The 13294-nt window shown below is 36.9% G+C and overlaps 1 protein-coding gene across 1 annotated transcript in view; it reads right to left on the reverse strand.

Moving 5' to 3' along the window:
* Positions 1 to 13294, reverse strand: part of ADAM10 (ADAM metallopeptidase domain 10) — a 166956-nt gene that overhangs the window by 52335 nt on the left and 101327 nt on the right. The window contains exons 5-6 of the mRNA XM_049905181.1: positions 7988 to 8088; positions 1241 to 1390 (exon numbers count right to left, since the gene is read on the reverse strand). Of these exons, the coding sequence (XP_049761138.1) occupies positions 1241 to 1390; positions 7988 to 8088 (251 nt within the window). The remainder of the gene's footprint in view (positions 1 to 1240; positions 1391 to 7987; positions 8089 to 13294) is intronic.

Below are 13294 nucleotides of genomic sequence, written 5' to 3' on the forward strand. Positions count from 1 at the left end.
ACTCAACACAATATGACCAAGGCAAAACCATAGAAGCTTCCTGTACATATCCAAACACACTGAAGGACCAAGTTACTGAGGCTGAGGGCTGAGGACCATGGTCTTGGGGGACATCTAGGTCAACTGGCATAACACAGTTCATAAAGAAAATGGTCCACATCCTTACTTTTGTGAGTAGCAGCTGGGGTCTTAAAAGCTTGCGAACGGCAATCTACATCTATTAGTTCCAACATATTAGGGCCAAAGGAGAATAAAGAAAACCAAAGACACAAGGAAAACATTAGCCCAAAGGACTAACGGACCACATGAACCACAGCCTCCACCGGCCTGAGCCCAGAAGAACTAGACAATGCCTAACTACCACCACCAACTGCTCTGACAGGGATCATAACAGAGGATCCCGGAGAGAGCAGGAGAAAAATGTAGAACAAAATTCAAATTCACAAAAAAAAGATCAGACTTACTGGTCTGACAGAGACTGGAGAAACCCCCGAACACCCTGCTAACTCAAAACTGAAACCACTCTCGAAGTCATCTCTTAGCCAAAGATTAGACAGGCCTATAAAACGAACAATAACACACATGAGGAACATGTTTTTTAGTTCAGTCAAGTACACGAGACCAAATGGGCAACACCTGCCCAAAAGCAGAGACGAGAAGGCAGAAAGAGACAGGAAAACTGAACAAATGGACACAGGGAACCTGGGTGGAAAGGCGGAAAGTGCTGACACATTGCGGGGATGGCAACCAATGTCACAACACAATTTATATATAAATTTTTGAATGAAAAATGAATTTGCACTGTTAACTTGCACATAAAACACAATCAAAAAAAAAAAAACTGTTTCCTCAATCACGGGACTATAGCTGTGAACACAACAGAGAAGATCCCTACAAGCTTGTTGCTGTTGTGTGTTGTCCACTCCATTCCAACCCAAAGTAACCCTATTAGGACAGAGTAGAACTGCCCCATAGGACTTACTAGGCTGTAATCTTTACAGGGGCAGATTGTCAGGTCTTTTCTCCCATTGAGCCCCTGGTGGGTTCAAACCACCAACCTTTCAGGTAGCAGCAGAGTGCTTAACCATTGCATAACCAGGGCTCCTTATTAATTTGTTGGAGCTGAGATTAAAAGAAAAACAGTCTGAGCCCCAAAAGAGACATGCACTAACTTTAATTTTTAGGGGAAATTACATAGTTAATATGAGAACTCCTAAAATAATAGCAAAATTATAAATACCTGGGCAATCACAGCTTCTCGTGTTCCATAATATTTAAAGAACAGATGATCAGTCTGAATAAAAAGTTGGCAAGTATTTCTTTCAGCTGAAGTTGTACGTTTTTTTCTCAGGAGTTCTGGACCATTAGCAGCATGTTCTGTTTGAGACATCTATAAGGCAAAAGAGTGATTTCTGGTAATTAGGATACTTCATTATTGTAATTTTCTATAGTTAAGAATACCCACTGTCATTGAGTTGATTCCAACTCATAGCAACCCTACAGAACAAGGTAGAACTGCCCATAGGGTTTCCAAGGCTGTAAATCTTTACAGAAGCAGACTGCCACACCTTTCTCCCATGGAATGGCTGGTGGATTTGGACTGCTGACCTTTAGGTTAGCGGCCTAGGGCTTAACCACTGCACCACCAGGGTTCCTTATAGTTAAGAATAAGTATTATTTAAAAAATCTGTTATTTTTCTTTATTTCATAATACCAAAGGTATTTCCCTATGTCATTAAAAATTCTTCATGAACATCACTTTCAGTCTTACAATATTCTACTGCATAGGTCATTTATTATTTAAGCAATTCCTTTACTTTTAAGCATTTTCACGACATACCTTTCAGTATAATAAAAGGATCATCATAAGGAAGAGATGCACAGGTCAGGCCTGGGAAAGTTCCCAATGCGGAGCTACCGGTTCTCAGAGAGGGCCCAGCACCCTCCCTTCTCCACAACCAGGAAGCTCTCTGAGCGCCTTAGTCCTCACAGTTTTTATTGGCCAGTCCTGCAGGATAGGCTAAATCATACCTCCTCAGGCTAGCTGATCTCACTTGCCAGCACAAAACCCTCAGATTTGGCCTGGAAGTCCCAGTCCAAGTTACTCCAATTACTCCAAGGGTTATTTCTCTGGAGCCAAGGACAAAAAGCCACCTTACTTTAGAGTAAAACTAGGTCCCTTACCTCACATCTTGTAATCAAGGTGATGCTGGCCTAAAAAAAATGTATTAAGACTTAAGAACTTTGGGTAAGACTGGTATTATCTCTTAAATATTTGATATAATTAAACAGTTGAAGCTATATCTGAGCTTGGAGTTTTCCTTGATATCTGTATTGTTGTTGAATTCACTGGCTCAAGGTGTTCAAAATATTCACCTAAACTATTAATACCCCCTCTTTCATTACTAATATTGCTAATTTGTGCATTTTCTCTTTAGTTCTTCATCAGTTAGATAGAAGTTATCGATTACATTATCTTTTCAATTGATTTTCTCTACTGTTCGTTTTCCATTTCACTGATACCAGTTCTCACCTGTTGCTTTATTCCTTCTACATACTTAGGGTTTAATTTGTACTTCCTTGTCTAGCTTTTTAAAGTGGATGCTTGCATTATTGATTTCCAGATCTTTCTTTTTCTAATATGATCACATACAGCTTTCAATTTTCCTCTAAGCACTGCTTTAGCTAAATCTCACAAATTTTATTATGTTGTGTTTTTGTTATCATTACATTCAAAACTATTTCTAATTGTATTATTTAAATTTAAAATATTTGGGGGTTTCCCAGATGTGCTGTTACTGATTTCTAATTCCCTTGGGAATCTAGGAACTTAAACTGTATAATTTCAATCCTTTTAAATTTACTGAGACTTACTTTATGAACGAGCATATGTTAGCAAATGTTCTACGTGTATTTGAAAAGAATGTGTTATTGTGAAGTGGCATGATCTATAATTATCAATAAGGTTAAGTTGGTTGATAGTGATACTGATTTTCTATCAGCTCTGACAGTTACTCAGAAATGAGAGTGCTCTCCAACTATAACTTGTAGATTTTTCCATTTCCTCCTTTCAGTTGTCAGTTTTCTTTCACATATCCATAACTCTATTAACTGCAGTATTAACTACCAGCTAGGATTATTATTTCTTTTTGATGAAGTGATAATTTTATCATTATGAAATGTCCCTTTTCATCTGATAATATTCCATGAACTGAAATATACCCGTATTATCATCACACCAACATTCTTATGATTAGTATGTTTATGGTATGTTATGCCATCTTTTACTTTTAACCTTTAAATTTCATTTCTTTTAGAAAAAATTGGTCTTGCTTTTTTAATCACTCTATCTAAGCTTTTTAATTAAGATGTTTAATCTATTTACATTTAATATAACCACTGATATGGCGAGATTTAAACTTAATATACCCTAGTTTTTAATCTTCTATCTGTCCCACCTGTTTTTTGTTCCTTTTTTTTTTCTTTTCCTGCCTTCTTTGAGTTAACTAAGTATTTTTAATTATATTTTATTTCCTTTATTGACCTGTTTACCATACCTCTTTTAGCTTTTTCAGATATTGCTCAAAGGCAGGAGACATTCCTGGAAAGTTTTTTTAAAGTGCATTGATAGTAAATATTTAGACTTGTGGGTCACATGATCTCTGTTGCAATTACTCAATTCTGTCATTGTAGCATGAAATTAGCCAAAGACAACACATAAATGAGCAGGCATGGTTGTGCTCCAATAAAGCTTTACAAAACAGGCAGCTGACCCACAGGCCAAAGTTTTCTGACCCCTGCTTTAGGTTTTACAATATGCATCTTGTATGTATTGCAGGCTTCCTGCCCGAATTATATCACTTAATGCATAAGAAACTTACAGCACTATACCTCCTTCTTCCTCTTGTCCTTTGTTCTAGTGCGATACTTCTGCTTCTTTGTATTTTAGGAATCCCACTGTACCCAGTTATTAATTTTGATTTAAGCAATAATATTGTAAAGAAATTTTAAAATGAAAAAGATTTTTTATATTTAGCTACATATTTACTATTTTAGGTTCTCCACTCCTTTGTATAGATTTGAATTTCCTTCTGTTACCCTTTTTCTTCTACCTAAAGAACTTTCTGTAACATTTCTTGCAATTTAGATTGCCTAAAGACAAATTCTCTCAGCTTTTGTTTGCCTACAAAAGGGCTTTAATTTGCTCTCATTTTTGAAAATTATTTCACAAAATGTAGAATCCTAGGCTGACACATTTTCTTAAAATACTTTAAAGATGTCTCCTGGAGCCCTGGTGGAGCAGTGTTTAAGAGCTTGACTGCTAACCAAAAGGCTGGCAGTTCAAATCCACCAGCTGCTCCTTGGAAACCCTATGGGGCAGCTCAATACTCTCCTACAGGGTCACTGTGAGTTAGAATCAACTCAGTGGAAGCGGGAATATGTCTTCTGATTTGTACTGTGTGATAAGAGCCAGCAGTTATTCTCATCTTTGTTTCTCTGCATGTAAATTATCTTCTTTTCTTTGTTTTGTTTTTTTTTTTTTTATGATTTTCCCTTTATCATTGGTTTCCAATAATTTGATTATAATATGCCTTGGTATACTTTGTCTTTATCCTGCTTGGGTTTCATTGAGCTTCTCAGACCACGGATTGAAATATTTCCTCATATCTGAAAAACTGGGGTGGGGGTATTATTTTTTCAAATATCTTTCTGTAACTCCTTCCCCCTGGACTCCAATTATTCTCTCTCTGGGCTTCAATCTGGATAATTTCTATTATTTTATTGTCCTTTCTTCATGTTTATTCATATTGTCTTCTGCAGTGACTAATTTGTTCTTAAGCCCATCCAGTGAGTTTTTTAATTCAGATAATATATTTTTCAGCTCTAGAAGTTCCATTTGGTTATCATTTCTATTATCTCCTCTGTATTCATGTTTTTCTTTCATTCTTTGAACAGATTAATAGTAGTCATTTTAAAGTTCTTGTCTGTTAATGTCTGTAGTTTAGGTTTCGTTTCTGCCAGCTGGATTTTCTACTGATTATGGATCACTTTTTCAGCTTCTTATCATCCAGTAATGTTTTTTGAATGTTGGACATTGTGAATGTTATATTGTTGAGTATCTAGATTTTGTGTCCCCGGTGGCATAGTAGTTAAAGAACTACGGCTGCTAACCAAAAGGTCAGCAGTTCGAATATGCCACGTGTTCCCTGGAAACCCTATGAGGCAGCTCTACTCTGTCCTATAGGGTCACTATCAGTCAGAATCAACTTGACGGCAACAGGTTTGGGTTTTTTGTTGTTGTGAACAAGTATTACTAAGCTTTGTTCTGACAGGCAGCTAATTTACTTGAAAATTACTTTGATCCTTTTGAAGCTTGTTTTTCACCTTAGTTAGGGCAGGTCTGGAGTAGCCTTTACTCCAAGGGCAGATTAGCCCTGCTCCTAGCATGGCATGGGGTATCTCCCAAGTATAATTCCTGATAGTTATTCAGTTCATTAACTCGCCAGCAGTTTTCCTTTCTCTGGTAGTTTTCTTGTAGAATATCACCCTATGCATGCACAGCTTGGTATTCAGCTAAGCCTCAAGGGGACCCTGTGCCTGCTTTCATTACATTTCTGGTAGTCTGTTGCTGGTATAAAGAAATACAATCTACTTTCATATATTGTTATAGCTAGACACCCTGCTAAACACTCTTATTATATCTAGCAATCTGTAGTCTTATTCTATCAACACCACCACTATCACTTCTCAGCTGAATAACCACAACAACTTCAAATTAGTCTCCCAGTCTCTAGTCTGGCACATCCCACGCCTCTCTCCAAGCTAAAGATTCCTGACTAGCCTATTTCTCTGAGCTTTGTATGTACTGTTACTCCTGCTTGGAATATTCTTTCTACCTCTTCACAGCCAACCTAACTCCTGCTTGTTCTTGTAGCTTCTGATGCTTGTCCTCAAATAATTGCAAGGTTAGGTCAGCCATTCTGCTTCCACGTAAAGTATCACTCTATACTTAATCCTTTTATATCTCTTTCTACTCTATATTGTTTATCTGTGTCTCCAATTAAACTATGACCTTTCTGAGGACAAGCTTTCACCTTAATCTCACAGTATGTCAAAACCTACCAGAGTAACATATGGCAGATCAATAAACATTGTTTTTTTATTTTTATTGTGCTTTAAGTGAAAGTTTGCAAGTCAAGTCAGTCTCTCACACAAAAACTTATATACACCTTGCTACATACTCCCAGTTACTCTCCCCCTAATGAGACAGCCCGCTCCCTCCCTCTATTCTCCTTTTTCATGTCCATTTTGCTTCCAACCCCCTCTACCCTCTCATCTCCCCTCCAGGCAGGAGATGCCAACATAGTCTTAAGTGTCCACCTGATTCAAGAAGCTCACTCCTCACCAGCATCCCTCTCCAACCCATTGTCCAGTCTAATCCATGTCTGAAGAGTTGGCTTTGGGAATAAATGGTTCCTGTCCTGGGCCAACAGAAGGTCTGGGGCCAAGACCACCGAGGTCCTTCTAGTCTCGGTCAGACCATTAAGTCTGGTCTTTTTACAAGAATTTGGGGTCTGCATCCCACTGCTCTCCTGCTCCATCAGGGATTCTCTGTTGTATTCCCTGTCAGGGCAGTCAACGGTTATGGCCAGGCACCATCTAGTTCTACTGGTCTCAGGCTGATGTAGTCTCTGGTTTATGTGAGCCTCTTGGGCTCATAATTACCTTGTGTCCCTGGTGCTCTTCATTCATACTCTTTCTATCCAGGTGGGTTGAGACCAATTGATGCATCTTAGACGGCTGCTTGCTAGCATTCAAGACCCCAGATGCCCCTTTCCAAAGTGGGATGCAGAATGTTTTCTTAATAGATTTTATCATGCCAATTGACTTAGATGTCCCCTGAAACCATGGTCCCCAAACCCCTGCCACGCTGGCTTTCGATGCATTCAGTTTATTCAGGAAACTTCTTTGCTATTGGTTTAGTCCAGTTGTGCTGACCTTGCCTGTATTGTGTTGTCTTTCCTGTCACCTAAAGTAGTTCTTATCTACTATCTAATTAGTGAAAACCTCTCTCCTACCCTCCCTCTCTCCCTCCTCTCGTAACCATCAAAGAATATTTTCTTCTCTGTTTAAACTATTTTAGAAGATCAAAAAACATCTGTTCAATGAATGCAAGAATAAAACCTCACTTAATACTCAAAAGATCCACCTGAAATAGAACTGTTTAAGCTATTCTGCAGATCAAGAAACAGATTTAAATAAAAATCTGCATGACTCAAGAAATATTATTCCATCCTACTAAATTTAGAAAAAAGGATGCCCAAAATATATGATAAATGTTTTATCATTAAAGAAAAAAAAATTTGAATTTATGTTTTGAATACTATAAACTTGTCACCTATGACTAAAGAAAAGGCAAACAAAAACTGAATAAAAGAACAAACAGTAATAAAAAATTACAATTAATATATCAAAAGCACAGTGATTTTTATTAGGGTAACCAAAAACTGAATAAAAGAACAAACAGTAATAAAAAATTACAATTTATATATCAAAAGCACAGTGATTTTTATTAGGGTAACCAACCATTCCGGTTGGCCCAGGGACACGGGACCATCAGTGTTAAAACTGGGGAAGTCCCAGGCAAACCAGGGCAAGCTGGTCACCCTAATCTTTTATTAATACAGGTATTTATATAAAACAAGTTCAGACTGAATTTTTTTCTTTTACGATAAAACAAATAAGGCAGAGTATATTGAGGACATGTAATTAATGTTTTCTACGTCATGCAGATTTGTATTTAATTGTCAGCACCACTCTTTATTATAAGCAAGTCACCTGGCCTCTCTGAGAATTAAAAATACATGCATCTTCCTACAGTGGTACAAATCCTTCAGAAATTCTAGAACATATATTTTTAAATGCAGGAATACATGCCCAAATTCATTTCCATTTCTTAAATGTAAGCCAGCCTTAAAATCCTTACCGGTGTCACTTCCTCTACACCAGTCATCTGGTATTTCCTCATCCTTTCAAACACGGAATGATCTGCACAGCCCCCTTTTGGACCATATTTATGGGGATAGTCTAAAATACGAAGAAGGAATGTCATTATTGTCACGTGTTTCAATGTTACCACTTATCTTATAAATGATAAATTAATTTTCATAATTAATTAAAGCCATTAATGCTATTGAGCATCCACAGGACAGGTATTCTAGTTTTAAAATCTCGCAGGTTTCTAAGTTCTTCCTCAGTAAAAATCTCTAGCTGTTTGTCACGTGCATGATTTGTAAATTCTAAAAGAGAAAAATAATCATTCTTTATTCTTAATCTACCCAACCTTTCCCACTTTAGATATATTTTTATATCTAAAATTCTTAAATCAGCAATTTACTTCATTTGTTAACTTACAGCTTTCCCTTCAGACATATTAAATTTCCTACACTGCAAATGTACAACCCCCCCTCAATCTGAACTACAGACAGGACAATATAATATTATATTTGGCTTGAATTCCATCAATAAATACCAACTGGCCTTAAGGAAAAGTGATCTAGAAACATGCTTCATGGCATGGTAAAAACAGACTGAGCTGAAATTTTTTCAAGTGAATGTTTTAGAAACCGCTAGCTATTTTGTCATTATTTGTTTTCCCTTCATAATTACACAGTGATTAATTTATCCATACCTAAATTGGTCAAATTTCCAAATAACAGTTCAAATTGATCATTTAAAAGTTTATTCCACTCTTTCAAAGTTGTATGCACTTCTCCCTTGCTAAGATCCTCCTTATTCCATAAACATTTTATAATTCATTCTAGTAATCACAACTATGGAACGCTTCACGATAAGATGCCAAGACATGAGAGAGGAGGAAAGCAAGGAAAAATCCCTAACTAGGTTATAAATGGAATACTCAGAATTAGAAACACTACCAGTAGTTTCTTAAGAAAATCTAGAACTGATGAATGGACCACATCTACCATGGCCTCCACCAGACTGAGTCCAGTACAACTAGATGGTACCCAGGTACCACCACTGACTGTTCTGACAGGGATCACAATACAGGGTCCTGGAAAGAGCTGGAGAAAAATATAGAACAAAATTCTAACTCAAAAAGAAAGACCAGACTTGCTAGCCTGACAGAGACTACAGAAACTCTGGAGTATGGCCCCTGGACACCCTATCAGCTCAGTAATGAAGTCATTACTGAGGTTCACCCTTCAGCCAAGGATTAGACAGGTCTATAAAACAGAATGAGACTAAAGGGGCACACCAGCCCAGGGGCAAGGACAAGAAGGCAGGAGGGAACAGGAAAGGTAGTAACAGTGAACCCAAGGCTGAGAAGGGAGAGTGTTGGTATGTCGTGGGGTTGTTAGCCAATGTCATAAAATATGTATACTAACTGTTTAATGAGAAACTAGTTTGTTCTGTAAGCCTTCATCGAAAATACAATAAAAATAAAGATTAAAAAATAGAAAAAGAAAATCTAGAACCTAAAGTGGGGACACCAGTGGACTACTTCATTGGAAATACTAGTTAAATACTATAATACAAATTTAAACTAGCAGGTAGAAGGTAGGGGTTATGGACAACCTACCTACATTGACATAACAACTCTGCTTTAAACTTTAAATTAGTTTTTATCAGAGGTCAAGATTGCAATGGCTATGAAATTCTAACCAATAAACATGAGAGAAAGGACAGAATTAAAAACTGCCGTTTTGCAGCCCCAAATGTATAAACTGATTCAGGCAAGAATCATCAGCAGGTGCTAAAACCATCAGGTAAAAGTTGTATGGGAACAGGACAAACAGAGTCTCTGAAAGTATCGGCCCAGAGATTACACATTAACTATAAAGTAAAAATTTACCTTTCCACCAAAGAGATCTAGTGATTACCACTTCATCTACCCATTTACCAAGTGGTCAAACTTAGCATTACCACCAGCAGAACCACCTGACACTACGTGCCACCTGTTGTGATGCAGTAAGAAATACCCAGCTTCACTGACTCAGGATCCTTGCCAAATCATGTTTAAACTGAATCTAGTCATGAGTAAACAATCACACATGTCCAGAATGTGGGACATTCTATAAGTCACTAACCTAGACTCTTGAGAAACAGGCAATGATGTTAAAAAGCAGAAAAGGTAGAGAACTGGGGATGAGGAAGTCTGGTATAAAATAAGACACAAAAAGAGACATAAATACTAAATATAAATAGGTATTTTTAGGACTATGATTACAGACTATGATAGTAATAAATTAAGGTTAATTTTTAGGGGCCTGAAACATTATTATAGCTATTTAGGAAAACATAAAAATTATTAGGAGTTATGTGTCAAACTACAGGTAGTCCCCAACTTACAACAGGGTCTGTTCCAATGACTCAGTCCTAAGTCGGTTCTGATGTAAGTCAAATACCTTGGTTTTTTTTTTTTTTTTAGTTTTCATTATTACTGCCTTTTCAGTATCTTTATAAATCCGATCTTTATTTATTCTGGGGGGTTGGAAACACTACATATAAACTTAAACATATTTTAATACATACATTAAAAAAGTACACAAATCATAAAAATGTACTCTTTCAAAGAAGGTTTAGACGACACTGCCATTTTGTCAGTTGCAATAGTAACTACACTTGTGGAAGGTTCTAGATCATCTAGGTTATCCCTGGGAATGGAGATGGTGTTTCCAGTCAGATAATTAATAAAAATTCTCTGTATGGTCCTTATCTTTTTTTCTTCATGTATTTCACAGTAACATCTCACCGCTTCCTGAATCTGCCTGTCGACTTTAGCAAAGTGATCAGCATTTGGGTCCATGTTATCAAGCAACTGAAGCCCCTTAGTTTAGAAAAGTGAATCTATATGGCAGTGTGTTGAACAGTAAATCATAAAACTGAACATCTGTGAATGCTAATGCTAAAATCAGCAAATTTCATGCTGCAACATTGTATACAGTATAATTTACTAACGACAAGATGTACAAAAACACAAAAAAAAAAAAGAACAGTCATAAGTGTGGTTCATTGTAACTCCAATACGTCGTAATTCGGGGACTACCTGTATTTAGCAGTGAACTTCCATGATGTCTATAACTTACTTTCAAATGGTTTCCAAAAAAGTGTAGAGAGGAGGCATTGCAAAACATTAAAAAACTGGTAAATCTAAGGGAAGGATATATAAGTGTTTATAGTGCAATTATTTTAACTTTCATGGAGGTCTGAAATTTTTCAAAATAAAATTAGGACTAAAAGATCACAATACCTGTAAAATAAAAACAATTTCAAATTATTTTGAAGTGGAGGAAAAAAACCCGAAATGTGGAGTGACAAAAAAATCTGATGTATTTATCTTTTAACTGTTTCAAAGGTTGACTTTGGCAAAGTAGAAATATGAAACAATTCAACATATATACATTTTAATCAGAATACACCACAGAGGCTGGAAAGTTTTTATAGAGTAATATACCAAGTTTTTTAATTCTTCTACCTTTTAGTAGATTTGGAGAGAGCGTGTGTGTGTGTGTAAGGAGCCCTGGTGATGCAGTGGTTAAGTACTCAGCTGCTAACCTTAAGATTGGCAGTTTAGACCCAGAGCAACTCCCTGGGAGAAAGGTGTGGCAGTCTGCTTCTGTTAAGATCACAGCCTTTAAAACCTATCGGGCAGCTCTACTCTATTCCGTAGGTCACTATGAGTTATAATCGCCTTGATGGCAACAGGTTTGGTTTCGAGTTTTGTGTGTGTGTATTTGTGTCAGAGAGGTGTTTTAAAAAGTGGAAAAAATATGTATACATTAGCCACCAACTCTTCAAAAAGGGGATTACTTGATTTAAAGCTGTGCTGCCCAGTGACAGAAACGTTCTGTGTTTGCGCTGTCCAACACAAAAGCCACTAACCTGTGGCATGCTACGGAGGAAATAAATTTTATTTCTTTTAAATTGTCACATGTAGCTGATGACTACCTGTAAATATCTGGAAAACGGGAAAAGTGGCATGGTTGTGACAACCAAGCTGTATGTCAATTCAGATCAGGTCAGATGAGACCTGTAGCCCACATGCTTCATTTATACCTTCCCTTTTTTTTTTTTTTCTTTCTTTCTTTACACTATTAATCCATTCTTTTTTTTTTTTTTTTTCTTTACACTATTAATCCATTCATCCAAATACTTCCTGAATGTCTGCTGAAGATCAGGCACAGAGCCCAGGATACAAAATCAAAAAGATATTTCCTCTTCCTTTTAAAGTGTTCAGAGTTAATTTACAGACAGTACCACAGGATCACTGCTGTGTCAGAAATATACAAGTTCAGTGAAAGCTTCAAAAATAACATGGCTAAGTCTGCCTTAGGAAATTGAGGCAGTTTGACAAATTAAGGTTTGAGACTTGAATGATGTATGCATAAATGTATAAGGTAGACAAACTGAGGAAAGGCATTTCAACAAATTCTTTGAAAAAGTGAGTGTTCAGGAAAATCGAAGTAGATCATTATTATAAGAACTTCAGGTTAAAAAAAAAAGGACTGGCAGGAAAAAAGGATGAAAACATATATAGGGCCAGTCATGATGGGCCCTGACCTACTACATTTAATCTGTGCTATATTTTTTTTATCCGTTTTTGGAAGTGGGCATTGTTGGTTCAGTGGTAGAATTCTAGCCTTCCATGTGGGGGATGTGGGTTCAATTCCCAGACACTATACCTCAAGGTTAAGCCACCGTCTGTCAGCGGTGGTTAGCATGATATTATGATGCTGAACAGGTTTCAGAAGAGCTCCTAGACTAAAATGGACTAGGAAGAAAGGCCTGGAGGTTTACTTTAAAAAATCAGCCATGAAAACCTACAGATCACAAAGGTCTGATCTGAAGCCAATCAGGGGGATGATGCATGACCAGCAGCATTTCATTCCTTTGTGCATGGGGCTACCATGAATCAGGAGCCAACTCAATGGCAGCTAACAACAACACTCATTTTTTGAGATGGTTTCTATTTCACTGTATGTATAACATTTCTTTAAAAAATATGAAGTTAAATGTAAACTTGTCAACATTTGTTGAATCTCAATGGTATGGTCAATGTAAGTTACATTACTCTGTTTACATTTTTAGTTGTTTGTCTCATAATTTAAAAAATGATACTATCTTTATCTGGCAAAGGAACAACCTCAAAAGATATGTATGATTTACTCTGGTGGTGATCCTATAAAAGGTAATGGTTTAATACAAGCTACGAACAGTGGTTACAGTAGAGACAGATGAAACTGGGTTGGCGCCCTGTTTCCTAATTAGC

This window comes from Elephas maximus, chromosome 13 (assembly GCF_024166365.1).
Source record: "Elephas maximus indicus isolate mEleMax1 chromosome 13, mEleMax1 primary haplotype, whole genome shotgun sequence".
Lineage (NCBI taxonomy): Eukaryota > Metazoa > Chordata > Mammalia > Proboscidea > Elephantidae > Elephas > Elephas maximus.